At 41.5% G+C, this 21,146-nt stretch overlaps 1 protein-coding gene across 1 annotated transcript in view; it reads left to right on the top strand.

Moving 5' to 3' along the window:
- Positions 1-21,146, top strand: part of LOC124619757 — a 71,193-nt gene that overhangs the window by 25,187 nt on the left and 24,860 nt on the right. Inside the window, exons 2-3 of the mRNA XM_047146336.1 lie at positions 927-1,234; positions 14,775-14,960. Coding sequence (XP_047002292.1) covers positions 927-1,234; positions 14,775-14,960 — 494 coding nt within the window. The remainder of the gene's footprint in view (positions 1-926; positions 1,235-14,774; positions 14,961-21,146) is intronic.

Below are 21,146 nucleotides of genomic sequence, written 5' to 3'. Positions count from 1 at the left end.
GCCTGTATGACTTTAAGTGCCAATTGGGACCAAACTACTGTATAATTCCGAGATCTGTTTTGATACTTTTGCTACCTATATTTTCTTCGTTAAATGACTCCAGTCTCAACTTTGTAAGTGCATTAATTAAGAATTAAGTAAATTTGAATATGTAAAAATTATTGTTCAAGACGTGCCATGGTTATAAGTCGGGAATTCCCACGGCGGATGCATAAGTTAGTTCCCTGTATTTAAATTGATACAGCTCACTCATGTTATTTAAGTAATAAAACCCTATAGTTAACTTCAAAACCAATTAGAAAGGATCATTTTAACCCTGGGAAATTATAAAGTATGATATATTAACTTGACGATTAAGTGTAAGAGGCCTGGTCACATGAATATTGTGTTTGCGAGTGATAACAAATAAATCGCACTGTGGTTGACATAAATGTTCAACAGTGAATACGATCTTGACTTTTGATTTTGGAAAACTTAACCTAGGATCCTGGCTTCTTAATTTCAGTGTGATTTAGGTGAGACAGACGCAGCTACCGGGAAGACAATATTGAATAAGCAAAGCAAGGTAGGTCGAGAACACTGCGCACTATCTACTGGGTGAGGAAATGTTTCAAAACCGGTTCATCCAGTTGTGACATGAACTTTAAGTGGCACTAATACACGATACATGTCCCGGCGCGCTCCAACTTCACTGCGGTTTGCTGAGTGTGGATGTAGATGGTGTTCTTACACTCATTTTCACATTAACGAGAATGCAGCTGTATAAATCCGTAGAGAATATTAATAGCAATACTAGTATTGAGAAGGTTGGTTTCAGTGTATGAAATATGACAATAGTAAAGGAATAGTTACACCCCATAATGAGATGTAATCTATGGAAAATACTGATGTACTAACAAATACACTGCAATTTGTTCTCCCTGCAGCTCCTGAAGTACATATTTGAGAAGTGTCCGAAGATAGAGAAGCTGATAATCGCCAACAACTTACTGGCCGACCGACAGTACGCGGAGTTGGTGTCACGCCTGGAACACTTGCAGAGCCTGGAAGTGTTCGAGAATCGGAGAGGTGCGGGGCCCGTGCTGCTGCGCTTCCTGGCAGACACCTGCTCGAAGTTGCGGGAGATAAACCTCAGCTGTGACTACCACCCACTGGAGGACGTCGAGTACTTCGTGAAGGCCAAGAGGGACACACTCACTTCTGCCACCGTGCGCTGGACCATGGCGGGGAAGAGGTGAGCCTGTCGGCATCTTTCTCCGCGTTCTGGTACGTCACCTAAATTCACACAGACGTAAAATACTCCACGAGCCAGTGTATGGTGCGTGGCGGAGGATACCTTTTACCACCTCTAGTCACTATCTTTCCTGCTACACTTGTAAATGGAGCAAGCTGAAAAGTGGCTATCTGTTCTCCTCTGTACCAGTGCCGATTTCTCTTACCTTACCTTTGTGGTCATTACGTGATACGTATGTCGCTTGCTGTAGAATCATTCTGCAGTCTGTCACAAATGCCAGTTATCTAAATATTCTCAATAGTGCTTCACAAAAATGATATTTTCTTCCCTACAGGCATTCGGATTTCAGTTCTCAGAGTATTTCTGCAATACGCGTTGATCAAACCTGTAACAGATTTCAAATCTGAAATAATTGCATGTATTCCTTTAATCCAATCTGGTACGGATTCCAAACACTTGAGCAGCATTCAAAACACAAGTATTCTATTTGCAGACTTCTTTATAGCTAAGCTACATTTCCATAAAATTCTCCCAAAAAACTAAAGTCAACCACTTGCCTTCTCTTTACACACTCATTCCATTTCCTATCACTTTGCTACATTATGCCTAGATGTTCTGTCAGGTCACACACCACTAATACTGTATTCAGACATTACAGAATTGTTTTTCGTAGTCATTTTTATTAACTTACATTTCCCCACATTTAGAGCAAGCTGCCATCCATCTCATAAAATAGAAACTCTGTCTAAGACGTCCTGAATCTTCCTACAATCACTCAAAGATGACACTTTCCATAAACTACAGCATCAGAAAATTTTCAGTGTCAATGAACTTATTGTATGAAACTTCCTGGCAGATTAAAACTGTGTGCCAGACAGAGACACGAACTCGGGCAAGTGCTCTACCGTCTGAGCTACCCGAGCACGACTCATGAGCCATCCTCACAGCCTCAGTTCTGCCATTACCTCATCTCCTACCTTCCAGACTTCACAGAAACTCTTCTGTGAACCGTGCAGAACTTATTGTATAGTGTACGGGGCCTGAAGATGGCAACACGAACACAAATTGCCGAAACTGGTTGCTTTCAAAATAAAATAAAATATCTTAAAGTGTACAGCTGTCGGTAAGGTTTATTGACATTGAAAAGTACATACTAGCCGATGTCCCCTAATTGCAACGGACCGACTGAGATTGTCAGAAAATTGTTGCTGTTCACCCTATCTGTCTGGTAATTTGTGTATATAGATGTACAGAGGACAAGAGTGGTCCTAGCACACTTCCCTGGGGAAATCCTGATGGTTACTTTCTCTGTGAGGAACATTCACTGTCCTCATTGATGAGGATTTAAATTGGAAAAAACAAATTTTGGAATTCCTGAAACAACTTAGTTCACCCACATTTGCGCTTAGAAACATTGAAAATCCCACGGAAAGACAAAACAGTAAGCTGACATTTTGTATCTTTTAATTCTATAACGTCATATGAAATAATTTTCTGGGATAACTCATCTTTAAAAAATAAAGTCTTCATAACTCAAAAAGGGCTGTAAGAATAATATGTGTTGCTCACCTGTGATCAACTTGTAGACATCTGTTTAAGGAGTTCTGACTACTGCTTCCCAGTGTATTTATCCCCTCATGAAGTTTGTTGTAAATAATCCACTACAGTTCGAAAGGAGCAATGATGTACAAAATTACAATAGGAGAAGGAGAAATGACATTCATCACTCCACATTAAGGTTGTCTTTTGCACAAAAAGGCGTGCACAGTGCTGCAACTAACATTTTTGATCACTTACACAAGGACATAAAATGTCTGACAGGCAGCCAAGTAAAATTTGAAAAGAAATTAAAAAACTTTCTACTTGACAACTCCTGTTCTGTACAAGAATTTCCATTATTGTAACATGTAAAATGTTGTGGGTAAGAGTTACTAACTCACATCTGTATATTTAATACATAATAAAAAAAACTTATAAATGTTCAGCATATAGCCATATTTACAAATTAATTTGCAGTGCGAACATCAAATAAGACTCGTTTGACGATTACGATTTATCATGCAAAAATGATCCGTGGAACACGAAATGAACTAACTAACTTTTCTATTACGTAAACACTCTTAGAGATGCTTACTTATCTGAGAACCTATTCTACGAGCTCGAACCTTCATTAATGGTCTGCTGTTTGGCACCGTGTCGAATGCTTCCTGCAGATCTAGGAATTTGCAGTTTGCCTGTTGCCCTCGATTTACAGTTTGCAGGACATCGTGTGAGAAGAGGACGAGCCGAGTTTCACCGGAATGGTGATATCTAGATCCCTATCGATTTTTGGATACGAGCTTTTCTCTCTCGAGAAGATTTGTTGTAGTGGAAACTCAGGGTAGGAATATCGACAATGTAGGAAAAGACAGATTGCTACTTACCGTAAAGAAGACATATTAAGTTACAGACGAGCACAATTTAAAGACATTTATATAAAGCTTTCAGCCACAGCCATCATCAGTAAAGGAGAGACACATGCCATTCGTACGTACAAGAAAGCATACCTCACGCAGACACGACCACCGACTTCAGTTTCTCGGGCCGGAATGCGACTGCGATGTGGGATACGAGCGACAATCTGGAGGGGCAAGGAAGTGGAAGGGGCGGTAGTGTACGAGTGCAGAGAGAGACGAACGCTGCCTAGCGGAGTGAGTGGGGACTCGAATGCTGACGAGTGCGGCGTTAGGAGGTCGTGGGACAGGTAGGTAGGGAAAACAAGGAGCAAACGAGGAGAGGAGCGAGGAAACGTGGGCAGGTGTAATGGCAGAGAATAGCAAACAAGGAGGGTGGGAGATGGGAATGGAGAGGAGATAACAGAATGTAGGGGAGTGGAAACTGTCGGATACAGAGTGCAGGAACAGTATGTTACTGTAGGTTGAGTTTGGGATAGTTACAGGAGCACAGTTCGGAAAGGCTGGTAGTGAATGGGAGGACCCAGATGCCCCAGGTAATGATGCAGGCGTCGAAATCGAGCAAATTATGTTCAGCTGCACGCCGTGCCCCAGGGCGGTCCACTTCGCTCTCGGCCACAGTTTGGCAGTGGCCGTTCCTCCCGGTGGACAGCTGGCTGGTAGTCGTACTGATATGAGAAGCTGTGGAGTGGTTGCAACAGAGCTGGTAAATGGCGTGGCTGCTTTCACAGAAGGCCTGGCCCCTGATAGGGTGACAGCACTGGAATAGGGAGTGTTGGATGACTGACTGAGCCAATTTTTCACCTCCGTCTTCCTCAGAGATATCTCGTCAATGTGCTAACACGAGGATCAGTAGTGTGTCACACAATTATGAGGCTAAGTAAGCAACATCGTTAAACTTCAGAATCACCACTCTACCATTCCAGCATACCCCCATACTAAGGTATTTGGAATAAAACTGGTTGGACTGCATTGATTTGTACTATTTTTAGGTCGGGTCCTGCCTTCTATTGCACGATTCCTTCCACGTCGACTTACGAGGGTTGCCCAGAAAGTAATGCACCACATTTTTTTTTCTTCAACAACTCTTTATTGAACGTAATGAGAATTACACACAAAAAATAATGGTGTTTCATCTGTTGCTGTTGTTGTGGTCTTCAGTCCTGAGACTGGTTTGATGCAGCTCTCCATGCTACTCTATCCTGTGCGAGCTTCTTCATCTCCCAGTACCTACTGCAGCCTACATCCTTCTGAATCTGCTTAGTGTATTCATCTCTTGGTCTCCCTCTACGATTTTTACCCTCCACGCTTCCCTCCAATACTAAATTGGTGATCCCTTGATGCCTCAGAACATGTCCTACCAACCGATCCCTTCTTCTGGTCAAGTTGTGCCACAAATTTCGCTTCTCCCCAATCCTATTCAATACCTCCTCATCAGTTATGTGATCTACCCATCCAATCTTCAGCATTCTTCTGTAGCACCACATTTCGAAAGCTTCTATTCTCTTCTTGTCCAAACTAGTTATCGTCCATGTTTCACTTCTATACATGGCTACACTCCATACGAATACTTTCAGAAACGACTTCCTGACACTTAAATCTATACTCGATGTTAACAAATTTCTCTTCTTGAGAAATGCTTTCCTTACCATTGCCAGTCTACATTTTATATCCCCTGTACTTCGACCATCATCAGTTATTTTGCTCCCCAAATACCAAAACTCCTTTACTACTTTAAGTGTCTCAGTTCCTAATCTAATTGCCTCAGCATCACACAACTTAATTCAACTACATTCCATTATCCTCGTTTTACTTTTGTTGATGTTCATCTTATATCCTCCTTTCAAGACACTGTCCATTCCGTTCAACTGCTCTTCCAAGTCCTTTGCTGTCTCTCACAGAATTACAATGTCATCGGCGAACCTCAAACGTTTTATTTCTTCTCCATGGATTTTAATTCCTACTCCGAATTTTTCTTTTGTTTCCTTCACTGCTTGCTCAATATACAGATTGAATAACATCAGGGAGAGGCTACAACCCTGTCTCACTCCCTTCCCAACCACTGCTTCCCTTTCATGCCCCTCAACTCTTATAACTGCCATTTGGTTTCTATACAAATTGTAAATAGCCTTTCACTCCCTATATTTTACCCCTGCCACCTTCAGAATTTGAAAGAGAGTATTCCAGTCAACATTGTCAAAAGCTTTCTGTAAGTCTACAAATGCTAGAAACGTAGGTTTGCCTTTCCTTAATCTACACACCCTATTTTTCTATGTAATCTCCATCCTGTTCTACAGCCTTCCTCCGGCACGAGACGAGGGCGTGTGTGCCCTGTCGGTACCGATCCTTGTTCTGGGGCCAGAGCCAGTGCTTCACTGTCTGAATCGTCTCCTCATTGCCCTCAAAATGTCTTCCACGAATTGCATCCTTTAATGGCCCAAACAAGTGGAAGTGCGAGGGGGCTAGGTCAGGTGCGAGAGCTGTCAACGGTCTCCCCGACCGCTGAAAATCGTGGAGCTCTGCCGAACTGCCTTCGTGTCACTTCACCCTCAGTGCCCAACAACTGACTGTACTTCTGTCAACAGCAGGTGCTCCTTAAACTCTGGACAAGCGTTTTTGAGTATTCCCCACAATTTCTTTTCCTGCAGCGAGTCATTCGATGATGGCACATCACTCGTAACGTCTGTCACCTACAGACGCCATTCTGAAACTGTCCCGAAGCTACGCTATCTGTCGGAAGTGACTGAAACTTGGCACACTCTCTCGGGAGACTTCAAATAATACGTATGTAATGTTTTGCATTTGTAGCATTGTTTCTGGCTGAAAAAATAAAATGCTTTGCATTATTTTCTGGGCAACCCTTGTATTAATGAGAGCATGTAGTTGTCTCAGAGATGAGGCAACAGAGCTTACCTCATCAGCTGTGTCATATCTACTAAGAAAGGTAAAGCTGTGCCAATAGACATTTTTGCTGGATCTGAGCTTTGCAGGTTTGTGTAGTCTGTACTTGAAGCAGCCCATTAGTTAGCTGGCTGGCACATACATTCCAGTGTCGACTACAAGCTCGACGAGAGGTGCTTGATAAGTTATGGATGGTGTTGCATAAAGTGTGAAACCTTTTATCTCTTCTATATCTGTCCCTCTCCTCTCTGTGGCAGTGTGGAAGCTAATTTCATCTCTGCAATCTAGCCATTGTCCAGACTCGAAATCAATGTAAGGCGGTCTTGCAGTAGTTTGCGCACGCACACACAACTGTTTTGAATTTAAATTCTCAGTTCAGAGGCAGTCAGAATCCAGATAGTGCCCAGCACTTTTAGCATCACTAACGTACATCTACATCTAATCAAGATTTCACTAATCACTGTGAGGTGCTTGGCAGAGGGTACCTCCCACTGTACCTGTTATTAGGGTTTCTTCCTGTTCCACTCTTGTACAGAGTGCAGGAAGAATGATTGTTAATGCCTCTGTGCATGCTGTAATTATTCTGATCTTGCAACTTCCTGGCAGGTTAAAATGGTGTGCCAGACCGAGACTCAAACTCGGGACCTTTGCCTTTTGCAGCCGGCCGAAGTGGCCGTGCGGTTAAAGGCGCTGCAGTCTGGAACCGCAAGACCGCTACGGTCGCAGGTTCGAATCCTGCCTCCGGCATGGATGTTTGTGATGTCCTTAGGTTAGTTAGGTTTAACTAGTTCTAAGTTCTAGGGGACTAATGACCTCAGCAGTTGAGTCCCATAGTGCTCAGAGCCATTTGAACCATTGTAATCTGCCAGGAAGTCTCATATCAGCACACACTCCATGCTAGTTCTGCATGGTTTGCAGGAGAGCTTCTGTAAAGTTTGGAAGGTAGGAGACAAGGTACTGGCAGAAGTAAAGCTGTGAGGACGGGGCGTGAGTCGTGCTTGGGTAGCTCAGTTGGTAGAGCATTTGCCCGCAAAAGGCAAAGGTCCCGAGTTTGAGTCTCGGTCCGGCACACCTTTTTAATCTGCCAGGAAGCTTCATATCAGCGCACACTCCGCTGTACAGTGAAAATCTTCCTGTGTGAGTGATATGTAAGGCATTGTAGTATATTCTTAGAGTCAGCATTTAAAGCCAGTTCTTAGAACTTCAGTAGACTTTCCTGGTATGGTTTATGTCTCACTTCAAGAGCCTGCCAGTTCACTTCTTTCAACATCTCTGTGACAGTCTCTTGCTACGGCTCAAACAAACCTGTGACCATTCATTCTGCCCTTCTCCGTATACGTTCAGCATCTCGTGTTAATCCTACGTAGTACAGGTCCCACACACTTGAGCGATATTCTAGAATAGGTCGCACAAATGATTTGTAAGCAATCTCCTTTATAGACTGATTGCACTTCCCCAGTAATCTACCAATAAACTGAACTCTACTGCCTGCTTTCTTTACTCATTACTGAGCCTATGTGATCATTCAATTTCGTATCCCTATAAAGTGTTACACCCAGGTATTTGTATGATTTGGCCGATTCCAACAGTGACTCATTGATATTTTCGTCATAGGATACTACATTTTTTCTGTTTTTCGAAGTCCACTATTTTACATTTCTGAACATTTAGAGCAAGTTGCCAATCTTTGTACCACTTTGAAATTTTGTCAAGAGCTTACTGATTATTTATGCAGCTTCTTTCAGATAGTATTTCATTATAGATAACTGCATCACTTGCAAAAAGTCTGAGATTACAGTTAATATTGTCTTCAAGGTCATTAATATACAACATGAACAGAAGTGTCTGGACACACTTCTGTGGGGCACACCCTGAGTTACTGCAACACCTGACAGTGACTCTCCATCAAGATAGCACACTGTGTCCTCCCTCCCGAGAATTCCTCAGCCTGCTCACAACTTTCACTTCACAGCCCATACAATGATCCTTTCAGTAATAAGGATAGCTACGGTACTGAGTCAGACGCTTTTTGGAAATTGAGAAATGTTGCATCTCCGTGACTGCCTCGATCTGTGGCTTTTAAGATTTCCTGTGAGAAAAGTATGAGTTGGGATCCACACGATCAATGATTTCAAAATCCATGCTGGTTGGGATGGAGGAGGTCATTCTGTTCAACATACAGCATTACATTTGTACTCAGAATATATTCTAAGATTCTACAGCAGATGGATGCTAAATATATTGGATGGTAGTTTTGTAGATCACTTCTGCCATCCTTCTTGTGGAAGTGTGTGTCCTGTGCTTTCTCCCAACTAAGGGCACAGGTTTTTGTTTGAGTGATCTGCGATAGATTATTGTAAATTAGCCACAGGTCTGATATGGAATTTGATGGAGATTCCGTCAGGCCCTGTAGATTTGTTCAGTTCTAGTGATTTCAGTTATTTTTCAACACCACTGACACTGAAATCTATATTGCTTATCTTTGCAGTGGTGCAAGAATTAAATTGAGTCAGCACCCGTAGATTTTCCTTTGTAAAAGAACATTTGAAAATCAAGTTAAGCATTTCTGCTTTTGCTTTGCTACTCTCAGTCTCAGTCCCTGTCGTGCCCACGAGTGTCTGGAGACATACCAGCAACAGCCTTTACTCGCGATCTGAATTTCTTTTGGTTTCTCGACAGGCCTTCGATAAATTTCTGTGACGGTAGTCATTGCTCTCTTGGCAGCCAAATTTGTAGCGCCTCTCTGTCCGTAGCCCAATGTTTAAAGAAAATGAACTGCTCTACTAGGTACATATCTGTCAAATTTATGGGCAATTATTTTTTTAAACCTAAGCCACAGTTTGTCTGCAGTATTCTCACTAGAGCTCAATGTTTTGAGTTCCTTACTGAGATATGGCACTACGTCATCTCTATCTAGTTTACTGAATTTGTGAATGTTTCTACTCATTTTGGTGCTTTTTGTATTTTGCTAATCATTGTTACTACAGCTGCCTCAGTCACTGATACTGGCCTATGTGTAAATCCTCAAAGAGCTCAGGTTTATTTATTATTGTTATATCCAATATATTTCTATCGTGACTGGTCTTCCAGACAGTATGAAGTAGGTGGTTTAATAATGTTTTGCAGGGTACCCTGCCATGCCCACCACTTATAAAACTGTATTCTTCTCATCTACTATGAGAAATACACTACATCCATTTACATTAGCCTACTCTTTCAATACGCATTTAAAGTTTTCACAAAAATCTCACTGCCATCAGTTTCCGGTTTTAACCGGATTTCTGCACCTAGCATTATGTGAGTCACTCTCATCTGAATCCTGCTGCAATTAATCAGTAGGATTTTAAGACTCTCACCTGTACGAGGCATTTCTTTGAATCTTATACGGACACTTCTGCGTCCCCTACATCTGTCATTGTCTGGAGTGAATATTGGGTTACCTAATCTAAAAAGCCCTTGGGTGCACTCAATACACATTCAGCTACCTGGGTAGCAGCCTCTGATATGTAGTGCATTTCTTATCCATTTAGGGGGACCGTACAGTTCTCGATGTTATCTTGCTATTCCAGAAAGTTTCAGAACCTTTGAAGCCTGTCATTCGACCCTTCCACTCCATTCAGAACTGTGGTGCCACAGTAAGTTCTGGGGTCAGTGCTGTAAACCGTGACCTTTGAACAAGGATGGTCTCCTCAGCCTTTCCTGCCATCTGCTTGGGATAATTTGAGTATGACCTCGGAGCCAAGATGACAGGCATCATTTGTTCCAACACCCACCACAACCGGTTCTCGGTTGTACCTCATTTTGTCAACGGCTGCCAGACTAGCCTCTTCGGTATGCTGAATGAGACCCCCCAGGCAGGTGAATCTTATCTTCCTTTACATCCCTAGCTGACATTTCCCTAACAGGTACCATTATTTGCCATACATTTGAACTACAAATTAGTGATAGACTGTACACTTTCACATTTCCCTTCTCTTGACCTGAGACAGAACAGGTTTCCGACAGTGAAAGTGAGTCTCACTGGCTGAGTGTAGTTTCAGGGGAAGTCAGCATTTTGAACTTGTCTGTTATTGAGATGGGTCTAACACACGGAGTTCTTCCTGGTTCCTTTCTCCCCTGGAAATGTTGCCTAGCCCTCCCACTGACACGTCACCCACAGCCGAGTGGATGAATAGTCTTCTGTAGAGGAGACAGGAGAGGATAGTGCTGGAGGTAACTTTGTTACCTCTGGTACAAAACTCTGGGGAGCTCTCCCAACACACATATTCAAAGCAGTTTCCAATTGTTTGACAATAGTTAGGCAATTTCCATCTATCTCATCCCATGTTTGAGAACAGCCTTCACAGTGAGGCTCCGTTGTGGCGGGTGCAATGTTTTACTAAACAGCAACAAATAACTTTAAAATAAGTCTGCTGATTCTCTTTTAATTTCTGGATTTGTTAAGCTAAAAGTATTACTAATTACCTTTAAGTGCTGAAGCAATAAGCATACAAAACAGTATTTCCATAAAGCAACCTGGGACAAAAATTACTAATTTCATGAAACTTACTTTCAGAGTTATAGTCGTTAAAATTTACGAGAAATGTGGACAGTGGAAATGTCGAGACATTACTGGCTGTCACCTTTGATCCAAGAAGTCACGAATATAGCATACTTAGCCATATTACCTCTGTCCACCACATTGACAAACTCAGTAAATTAACAAAACAAAAACAAATACAAAATTTGATTATAGTAATTTAAAGAATAACATGAAAGTAACAGGAAACACGTAGGAATTAGGGGATTTTGGGTAGTGATAAACAAAACAAATGACTTTCTGTGTTAACTCACATACCCAAGCAAAATAATACACAGGAATCAATAACATCTACATTGCATGAAGGCCACAAAAACCCACACAATTTGGTATTGTCATTTTTTATTAACCTGTTTAGGTAAACCGAGCTTTATAATACCAATTAATGAGTAAATCTGTAAGAAAATGTATCAAAAAAGTCTAACCAAAAATCCAAACCTCACTACAAATTCTCGTATTGGAAACTTCAATTGACCACATAGCTAGAAAGAAGTCCACGATACTAAGGAAGCAAAACTTGCTACAAAAATTGGCACTGAAACCTCCACTTGACCTATATAACTAGAATTCTGTCCTCAGTACCAAGAAAGCAAAACATGCTGCAAAAACTGTTACTGAAAACATCACTTGATGTACATGCATAACTGACACATTGCCAACCTATGAGCATCAGACACACAGCATTCACTGGCCCTGACACTCATATATTTAGGTATACAACTGAATCACATTCTGCTATATCAAATAAATCCACGACATTCTTCTTAAAACGCAAAAAATTAAAAATATACTTACCAAGCAAAATCCCCCTTCACACGCGCACGTGCACACACACACACACACACACACACACACACACACACACACACACACACACACACACACACACACACACACACACACACACACACACACGAACTTCATTAGCAGGGAAAGATGTGTGTGTGTGTGTGTGTGTGTGTGTGTGTGTGTGTGTGAGAGAGAGAGAGAGAGAGAGAGAGAGAGAGAGAGAGAGAGAGAGAGAGAGAGTGTGTGGGGCAGTGTGATAAAACTTAAGAATATATCTGAATCCAATTAAAAGAGATTGTCATATATCAAAATCAGATTTTAGGCACTGACATGTAGGTAAGAAGTACATCGAACAATGAAAAATCCAGGAAGCTGAAGAGACTGTGGACACGTGCGTGCGTGCATGTGTGTGTGTGTGTGTGTGTGTGTGTGTGTGTGTGTGTGTGTGTGTGTCTGTCTATTTTTACAAAGGCCTTATTTTGTGACAGTCTTTTTGTTGTGCCTATCTGCAACTCAGCATCTCTGCTATATTGTAAGAAGTACGTCATTTTATATAAATCACCAAAATTGCTAAGCAGTGCACTGAAAAGTATCTTTTAAGAGAAATAGATCAAATATGGGAACCAGTGAGACAAAAGCGTATGATAAATGTAATCATGGTGAGTAACTGAAAATACAGGGCGGTATAATGAAATATAGGTGTGCAGAATGCTGACATATGAAATTTAATGCTGTGTAATATTTAAGCTGTTCTTTTAGGCTCCTGCGAAATCACGACCTTGGAAAATGGAGCATTCCAAAACAAAACAAAAACCACGCTACGTTTTTGAGATTATTATTTAAACTCCCACATTCAGATGTGACTTAGACTTTGGGCTACACTACAGATCAGTCTGCCGCGGCAGCCAGTTTTCTTCCATTCACATTTGATGGCTTCCCCAACTGACAATTAATTAAACATTCCACATTAACATAAACTTCAGGCTATGCTACATATGTGTTTGTCATCACAGTGAGTTTTCTTTGATTCACATTTGTTGGCTTCACCATCTTGCAACCAAACTGTGACATTCCAAAGTAGCCTAGGCTTATAGCTACACTACAGATCCTTGTGTACTGTGATCATTTTCTTCCATTCACATTCATTGACTTCACCAGTGCCCAACCACACTAACATTTCAACTGTACATTGATCATTCCATAATACTTTGCTCAAGAATGTGTTTATTTTAGGAATGTCTTTTAATTTTGTTTCTCCCTGCCCAAAAATCTATAATTCTCAAGCGTCATGTTAGTTTCATGTTCTGAAGTGAAATAAAATGGTCTCCGGTTGTCGGTAGTAACCGAGTCCTTGTTTATAGTTCTGTCTGTCATTCTGATGCTTCACGCGATCACCTTTGTCTCATTTGAGCCCGATGCTTGCCTTCTCGTAGCTCTCTCGACGCTGTGGAAATGCTGCACAGTGCCACTACTTCTGGCCGTGTGACTTCGACTCCTCCTGCAGAAGGTCGAGGTTGTAATACCTCTTTATATTCGATGAATTATTCTGATACAATTCTACCCTTGAATGATGTTTACTAACTTTCTATCTTCATACTTCCAGAATCCATGCGCAAAGTAGTTTCATACAATAGCTATGCCATGAGCACATAATTAATCTTTGTAGTACTCTCTCTGGTGGTTGTCAGAAAAAGCTTCCGAGATTGTCTTCGTGCCGATTAGCCTGAGCTTTGTTTGAAGAATTGTAATCTGAATATTGAAATTTATGACAAAAGATAACTGATACGAAATTGTACGATTAAAAGGGATATATATATATATATATATATATATTGCTCCTTTATACAAAAGGTGTGTATTTGACATTTGAGAATTAATGATATCCATCAATATATTGCGTAGTTGTTAATCAGAAGGGACCTTCCGAAAGACTGGATACGAACCTGCATTTAATAATCCAAGAGCTCCATTACTTCTTCAGAAGGTTAAACTTCATCAAAGCCAAATATCCGCATAATCTGCGGTTTCCCGACTGATTATACAACGCTCCCAAAATTACGAGGCATTTTATTTGTACAGATTAGCAGACTGCCACAAAGCACGAGCCTGCAGAGAAGAAGAATCATCGCCTGATTTCATTCTAACAAGTAAAATTTCTGAATCATTTGAGTGACTGAGATATGATTGTGTTTCCTATTATGAATGACTGATTGCTTGAACGAATTGAGAACTACATAACTACATAATTACATAGATAGGAGGAAAAATTACTCAGTCTGTAAGAGAGTGCAGATGTACGTCAACTATTTACACAAAGATGTAAACAGTGTATCGTTAAATCTTCTGTATTATATGTTCACTTCTTCTCTGTGTACAACTTCAGTGACACTCTAGGTGAACAGATCTCAGGAAGTCTCAACATACATAAGTCTTGCTTTGATATTAGCCAATGACTGAGTGACAGTTCTAACAACTTTCATCATTTGATTTCTCTGTTGACTTTCTTGCACACTTCTTTTCACTCCTCGTCCTTCAAGCCACCACTGAGCTGCGACATCCCAAAGAAAAAGTGCTCTGCCACGGCAGGTGGAGTGTTTTATTCACCGTCGTGCCTTGCTGATGTCTGGAGCTGACATTATTTACAGTTCATCTGCACAGACGTAAAATTAGGGCACACACAGTGTAAGGTTGTCCACTTAATAAATACCTAAAATATGTTTTCCACTCTAATACAGCCGGTATTGGAAATTTTGGTATTTCTGTACATCCCGTATAATAAAAATTTTTAAAAAGCTTAAAGTGTGTCACTTGCTGACAGATGTGTGGTTCCCGTGCTGAAAGAGGCCGCCAGCTCTCTCGAGAAACTGCAGCTGCGCCTCTTTGACGTGGCACCCGAGGAGGAGGCCACGACGTTTGCAGATCTCGGAGAGCTGCACAACCTGTGTGAACTGCACTGCAACCAGCTCTGCCCGCACCGGCCTCGCCTCATCTCTCTCGCCTTCCAGTAAGTCATTCCTCACTATTTATAGGTACAAGGCTGAGTCGATATAAATCAGATTTTATTTTTAAAAAATTCATTTATTGAAAAAAAGGCAGTTACAATTTATTTTTCCACATAATTCCCTGCTTTAGAAGTACATTTTTCCCAGGGAGAAGGAAGGTTTCTTTATTGCAGCATTATAGAATGCAGCTGGTCACGTCAGAAGCCAACTGCGCACGGATTCCTCCACACCCCCGTCATCTTCAAATTGGTGCTCTCCTAGAGCTTTTTTCAAGCTGTCTAAATAAATTGAAATCACATTGTGATAGGTGCGGGCTGTAAGGAGGACGACTAAGTTAAGTCCAGTGCATTTTCTGTAATTTGGAGATCACCAGAGCTGCAGTATCGGGTCCAGCACTGTCACAGAGGACGACGATCTGTCAAAGCGGTCGACCTCGTCTTTTGAAGCGATACGCAGCCCTCACCTTCTTCGGCAGCTCACAGTAGCGTGCAGCACCGATTGTGCATTGCTCGTGTAAAAATGCAGTGAGCAAAATGGCTTACCGGTAAAAATGAAAAATGGTGGAAAGAACCACGCCAGCTGACAGCTGAGCCCTGTCTTTCCCTGGGGCTTCCTCCCCCTTCCTCCAACACTCCTTACTGGCCCGTCTGGATGTGCGAGTGCAGTGGTGGACCGACACACAGGTCACAGCTGACGATCCGACTGAAAAGTGCATCACTTTATTTCTCAAACCTTGCTGTAAGACTTTGACAGACCTCCGAATGTGTCAGCTTCTGATTTTTGATCAAAAGGTGAGGTACCCATGTGGAACAAACTTTCCGGAGCTGTAGGTAATTTGTGACGATCACTCGAAAGCTCCCGTAACTTATTTCTGATACTCTCACCTATCGGTCGCCTTCGAGAATGTATCGAACTGCACAAATGTCTCAGTTTGTAATACTGGTCCGAGGATGATGATCGTATTGCTGATTTTCCACACGTTCCCATTCTTCCTCAAAATCTTTATGCCAGCAAACACACGCATCCTTGACAGTATTTGATCACCGAACTGTGCAATCAGTCTCTGGAAGATTTCTATCACTCTAACTCTTTCACGAGCAAGAATTTTTGTAATAATTATGCATCGCGCAGTGGAGAGGTAGACCTGTCACTCAGATATCTTGCGCATTACGGACGGAGCTGTCGGAGGTATGCGATAGCCGGCTCTCCCTGCTCCTCACGGAACCACCCGACAATACTAGCAGCACAGGTCCGGTCCTACCAACTGTTGGTGCTCAGGAACAAAAATCCCATTTGTATTTGATTCACCCTCGTACCAACTCTGTTAAGTGTCAGGATGGTTTGAAGAAGACTGTAAAAAGAAAATGACAGAGGGAAATGAGGCAAGAAAGAAAATGATAAACAGGGCAACAAAATCTAATACGGAAGATTTCACAAAGGAAAGGGAGGAAGTAAACAGAATCAACAGAAGAAAGAAATGAAAATCAGAGAAGACACGAAGTATGGAGCTAGAATAAAAATGTAACGGCGAAGAAGTAAGAAAATTCTATGAAAGGGTTCGTGAACTAAATAAAGGCTTTTATTCGTGTACTGTATTCTGCAGTGCTAAAGGAGGAAATTTTATAGGAGGAGAAGAACAGATTCTAGAATGGTGGGCTGAATATTTTAGTAAACTGCTGATCAGAGATATACGGAAACCTCTTTATAACTTTCCCTCAGATAATGTTTCACCCGTGTTCTGTCTTTCTTTTCCAGTCCCGACGAAAAGCCCGTTTGCCCACTGCTAAAGTTTCCTCTTTAGTATGTTTACTCTGTACAACACTTTCCTCCATGTAACATTCATATTTTTGGAACCCTAACCAATTATTTCTCTCCTCATAGCATTTAAGCCTTTGGTGGAGGTGCTTCATTTCCCGTCCTGTGTACTTGCACAAGCTCTGAAAGGTCACACTGGGCGTGAGCCACACGTCAGCGTCAGTGCCCGCGTGATGTGAGATGTGACACACATTGTGCTTGTCGTTTGTCTCGTCGGCACTGTTTTTTTTGTTTTTCGTGTGAGCAAATGGTGAACAGCTGTACGGTGTGTTTAACACTCCACCTCAATTACACTATACACCTGAGGTGCACTGCAGGCATACGTGTTTGGAACTGCAGATTGGTTCACGTCAACCAATTACACAGTACACACAGGGTATCCCTGGCACGAATCTGCGTGTTTACACTAGATGGAATAAAATGTGAAAATGGAAGGAGAATTAGTGATTTTTCGTAACATAATTCATTTGAATTAAAAATTTCTGACAGGTGTGACCTTGAGGTTCCTATTTTTTAAAGTAATTGTTGTTCTGTTACGTAGCTAGCACAAAATTATTTTATTACTGTTCTGAATTATGACCCAACTGTTTTGTATTATAATGGTTGTTTGCTCAAGGACACTTTATCTAAATTTATAACAATAATGGAAATTCCAGGATGGAGCAATACGTAAAATAAGGGAAAGGCAATTACCTACGGTCTAACAGATTGGTATGTGGAACATAGAAACACTTAAAAGCAACAACATTCATCCTAGCTTTTGAGCATTTACTCTTCTTCCAGCAGTAGTACACACAACCACACAGGCCATAAATTTACACACGGTAGACGTAGCCGTTTTTCGAATATTTCCCTGGCAGTGCCTGTAACCATTAGGATGAGGGCAGGATGATGATGTCAATGACTGTGATGAAAAAAACAAACGTTTTTGGGTTCACCCTGGATGGGAAGAAGGAATCTGGGGCCTGAAGATCCATTTATACAAAGGTGGCTGAAGGATTTGAAACATTCAAAACATTCAGAAGATTTATGATGACCCCTCGGGTACAACAATAGCACAACTTTCTCATTTGGAGCAAGAAATGGTTCTAATACAGCCCAGAGGAAATAGGAAGCAAACATGTTTGCTTGATTACTTCAAAGAACCCTGGGTACAGGATGTTCAATTTGTGTCAGTTCATAGATTTTTGCGAAAGTCTGACAAGTTGTATTTTACAAGTTCATTATTAAAGTAATTATTTGTAGCTAATTCTTTTTTAATTTTTACTATTTACTGTCTTCTTATGTAGTATAACCTCAGTAAAATTTGACTCAACTTTTATAATCATCAATTAGAAGTCTTCACCTTTACAGTGTTTACCTCGATGCAGTGTTGAGAATTCGTGTTCCCTTGAAAAAAAATATCATAGAGAGATTTCACTGTAGTAATACTGGAAGAAAATGAAACAGGGCACAGTCGGCCATGCACAGTGGTAGCTAGGATGAAATATTTGCACCCACAACAATAGTAGAGAAAATTAGGTTGCCAGTTAAAAGCCTGAAGAATAATGGGGTCTCGGAGAACAATAACATTTCAGCAGAGATGACTGAAGGTGGTGGTGAACATCTGACACACCCTGTCCACCAGCTGATCTTTGAAATATGAGAAAAAGAAGTGATGTCAGACCAGTGGAACTTGGCCATTATTTGCCCGATTTATAAGAAGAAGGAGAAAGCAGATTGTGAAAATTACTGTGGTATCGCCTTATTTGATGTTGTGTACAAAGTCTTAGCCAAAGTCATTCCTGTGAGACTCATTCCATTTGCAGAAGAGATACTTGGAGACCATCAGTGTGATTTCTGACAGGGCAGATCAGTGACTGACTGTATATTTACTATAAGGCAAATAATGGAGAAGCACTATGAACATAATGTGGATGTACATCAGCTCATTGTAGGTTTCAAAAAGGCTTACAATAGCTTTAAAAGGAAGAAGCTATATCAGATTGTAATGGGTATGAAATTTCATTATAAACTAATGAGATTGGTACAATTGGTCCTCACCAGCATGAAATGCCAAGTGCAAATAGAAAGAAATTCTTCTAAAAATTTGAAGTTAACCAAGAGTTACGACAGGGGGATCTACTATCTGCACTACCTTTCAACATAGTGTTGGAGAAAGTGATGAGAAGGGGAAAGATCAATAACCCATGTGGTACTCTGTTTAACCATGTGAACCAAAACCGAGCATATCCCTATGATGATTGCATGTTGTCCAGAAAATTGAAAGAACTGGAACAAGTATTTGGCAGACTAGAAAAGAAAGCAGAAGAGTTGAGCATTTGAGTAGACGACATCAAAACTCAGTACTTCTTTGCTTCCAGGAGAAATGCTGCTGTTAAAGAGAAATACATCGAGTTGAACGGGACCAACTGTGAGAGATGAGAGAAAGTCTAGTGCTCAGAAGTGCCGATAATTGATAATAACAGCATAAGCGAAGAAATAAAAGGTGTGGATTGCTGTGTGAGATAGAGCTTACTGGCCCCCGATTAAGATTATTTAGTCACATAGACCGAGCAGAAAATTGAGGTGACTTTCTGTCAAGCAGTTATGAGGCAGGTTGTAAGACAGACTATGTGATCAAATGTATCTGGACACCTGACTAAAAATGACTTACAAGTTTGTGGAACCCTCCATCGGTAATTCTGGCATTCACTTTGTTGTTGGCCCACCCTTAGTCTTGATGACACCATCCACTCTTGCAGGCAAACGTCCAATCAGGTGCTGGAAGGTTTCTTGGGGAATGACAGCCCATTCTTCACCACAGAGCACTGCACTGAGAAGAGGTATCGATGGCAGTAGTAAGGCCTGGCATGAAGTCAGTGCTCCAAAACATCCCATAGGTGTTCTATAGGATTCAGGTCAGGACTCTGTGCAGGCCAGTCCATTACAGGGATGTTATTGTCATGTAACCACTTTGCCATAGGCGGTGCATTATGAACAGTTGCTCGATCATGTCGAAAGATAAAATCGCCATCCTTGAATTGCTCTTCAACAGTGGGCAGGAAGAAGGTGCTTAAAACGTCAATGTAGGCCTGTACTGTGATAGTGCCACTCAAAACAACAAGGGGTGCAAGTCCATTCCATGAAAAACACGTCCACACTATAACACCACGAGCTATAAATTTTACTGTTGCCACTACACACGCTGGTAGATGACGTTCACTGGGCATTCACCATACCCACACCCTGCCATCGGATCGCCACATTGCATACTGTGATTTGTCACTCCACACAATGTTTTTCCACTGTTCAATCGTCCATTGTATGTTTATGCTCCTTACACCGAGCAAGGCGTTGTTTGCCATTTACCGGTGTGATGTGCGGCTTATCACCATGAATTCCAAGTTTTCTCACCTCCTGCCTAACTGTCATAGTACTTGCAGTGGATCATAATGCAGTTGGGAATTCCTGTGTGATGGTTTGGATAGATATCTGCCTATTACACATTACGACCCTCTTCAACTGTCAGCAGTCTTTGTCAGTCAACAGACGAGGTCAGCCTGTACGCTTTTGTGCTGTATGTGTCCCTTCACTTTTCCACTTTACTGTTGTTGTTGTGCTCTTCAGTCCAGAGACTGGTTTTATGCAGCTCTCCATGCTACTCTATCCTGTGCAACCTTCTTCATCTCCCAGTACTTACTGCAACCTACATCCTTCTGAATCTGCTTAGTATATTCATCTCTTGGTCTCCCTCTACAATTTTTACCCTCCACGCTGCCCTCCAGTACTAAATTGGTGATCCCTTGATGTCTCAGAATATGCCCTACCAACCGATCCCTTCTTCTAGTCAAGTTGTGCCACAGACTCCTCTTATCTCCAATTCTATTCAACACCTCCTCATTAGTTATGCGATCTACCCATCTAATCTTCAGCATACTTCTGTAGCACCACATTTCGAAAGCTTCTATTCTCTTCTTGTCGAAACTATTTATCGTCCACATTTCACTTCCATACAAGGCTACACTCCGTACAAATACTTGCAGAAACTACTTCCTGACGCTTAAATCTGTACTCGATGTTAACAAATTCCTCTTCTTCAGAAACGCTTTCCTTGCCATTGCCAGTCTACATTTTATATCCTCTCTACTTCAACCATCATCAGTAACTCATTTGCTACTTTAAGTGTCTCATTTCATAATCTCATTCCCACAGCATCACCCGATTTAATTCGACTACATTCCATTATCCTCGTTTTGCTTTTGTTGGTGTTCATCTTATATCCTGCTTTCAAGACACTGTCCATTCCGTTCAACTGCTCTTCCAGGTCCCTTGCTGTCTCTGGCAGAATTACAGTGTTATTGGCGAACCTCAAAGTTTTTATTTCTTCTCCA

Source organism: Schistocerca americana, chromosome 6 (assembly GCF_021461395.2).
Source record: "Schistocerca americana isolate TAMUIC-IGC-003095 chromosome 6, iqSchAmer2.1, whole genome shotgun sequence".
NCBI classification, from domain to species: Eukaryota; Metazoa; Arthropoda; class Insecta; order Orthoptera; family Acrididae; genus Schistocerca; species Schistocerca americana.
The sequence above is the reverse complement of the archived record's forward strand: the minus strand, read 5'-3'. Positions and strand labels throughout refer to the sequence as shown.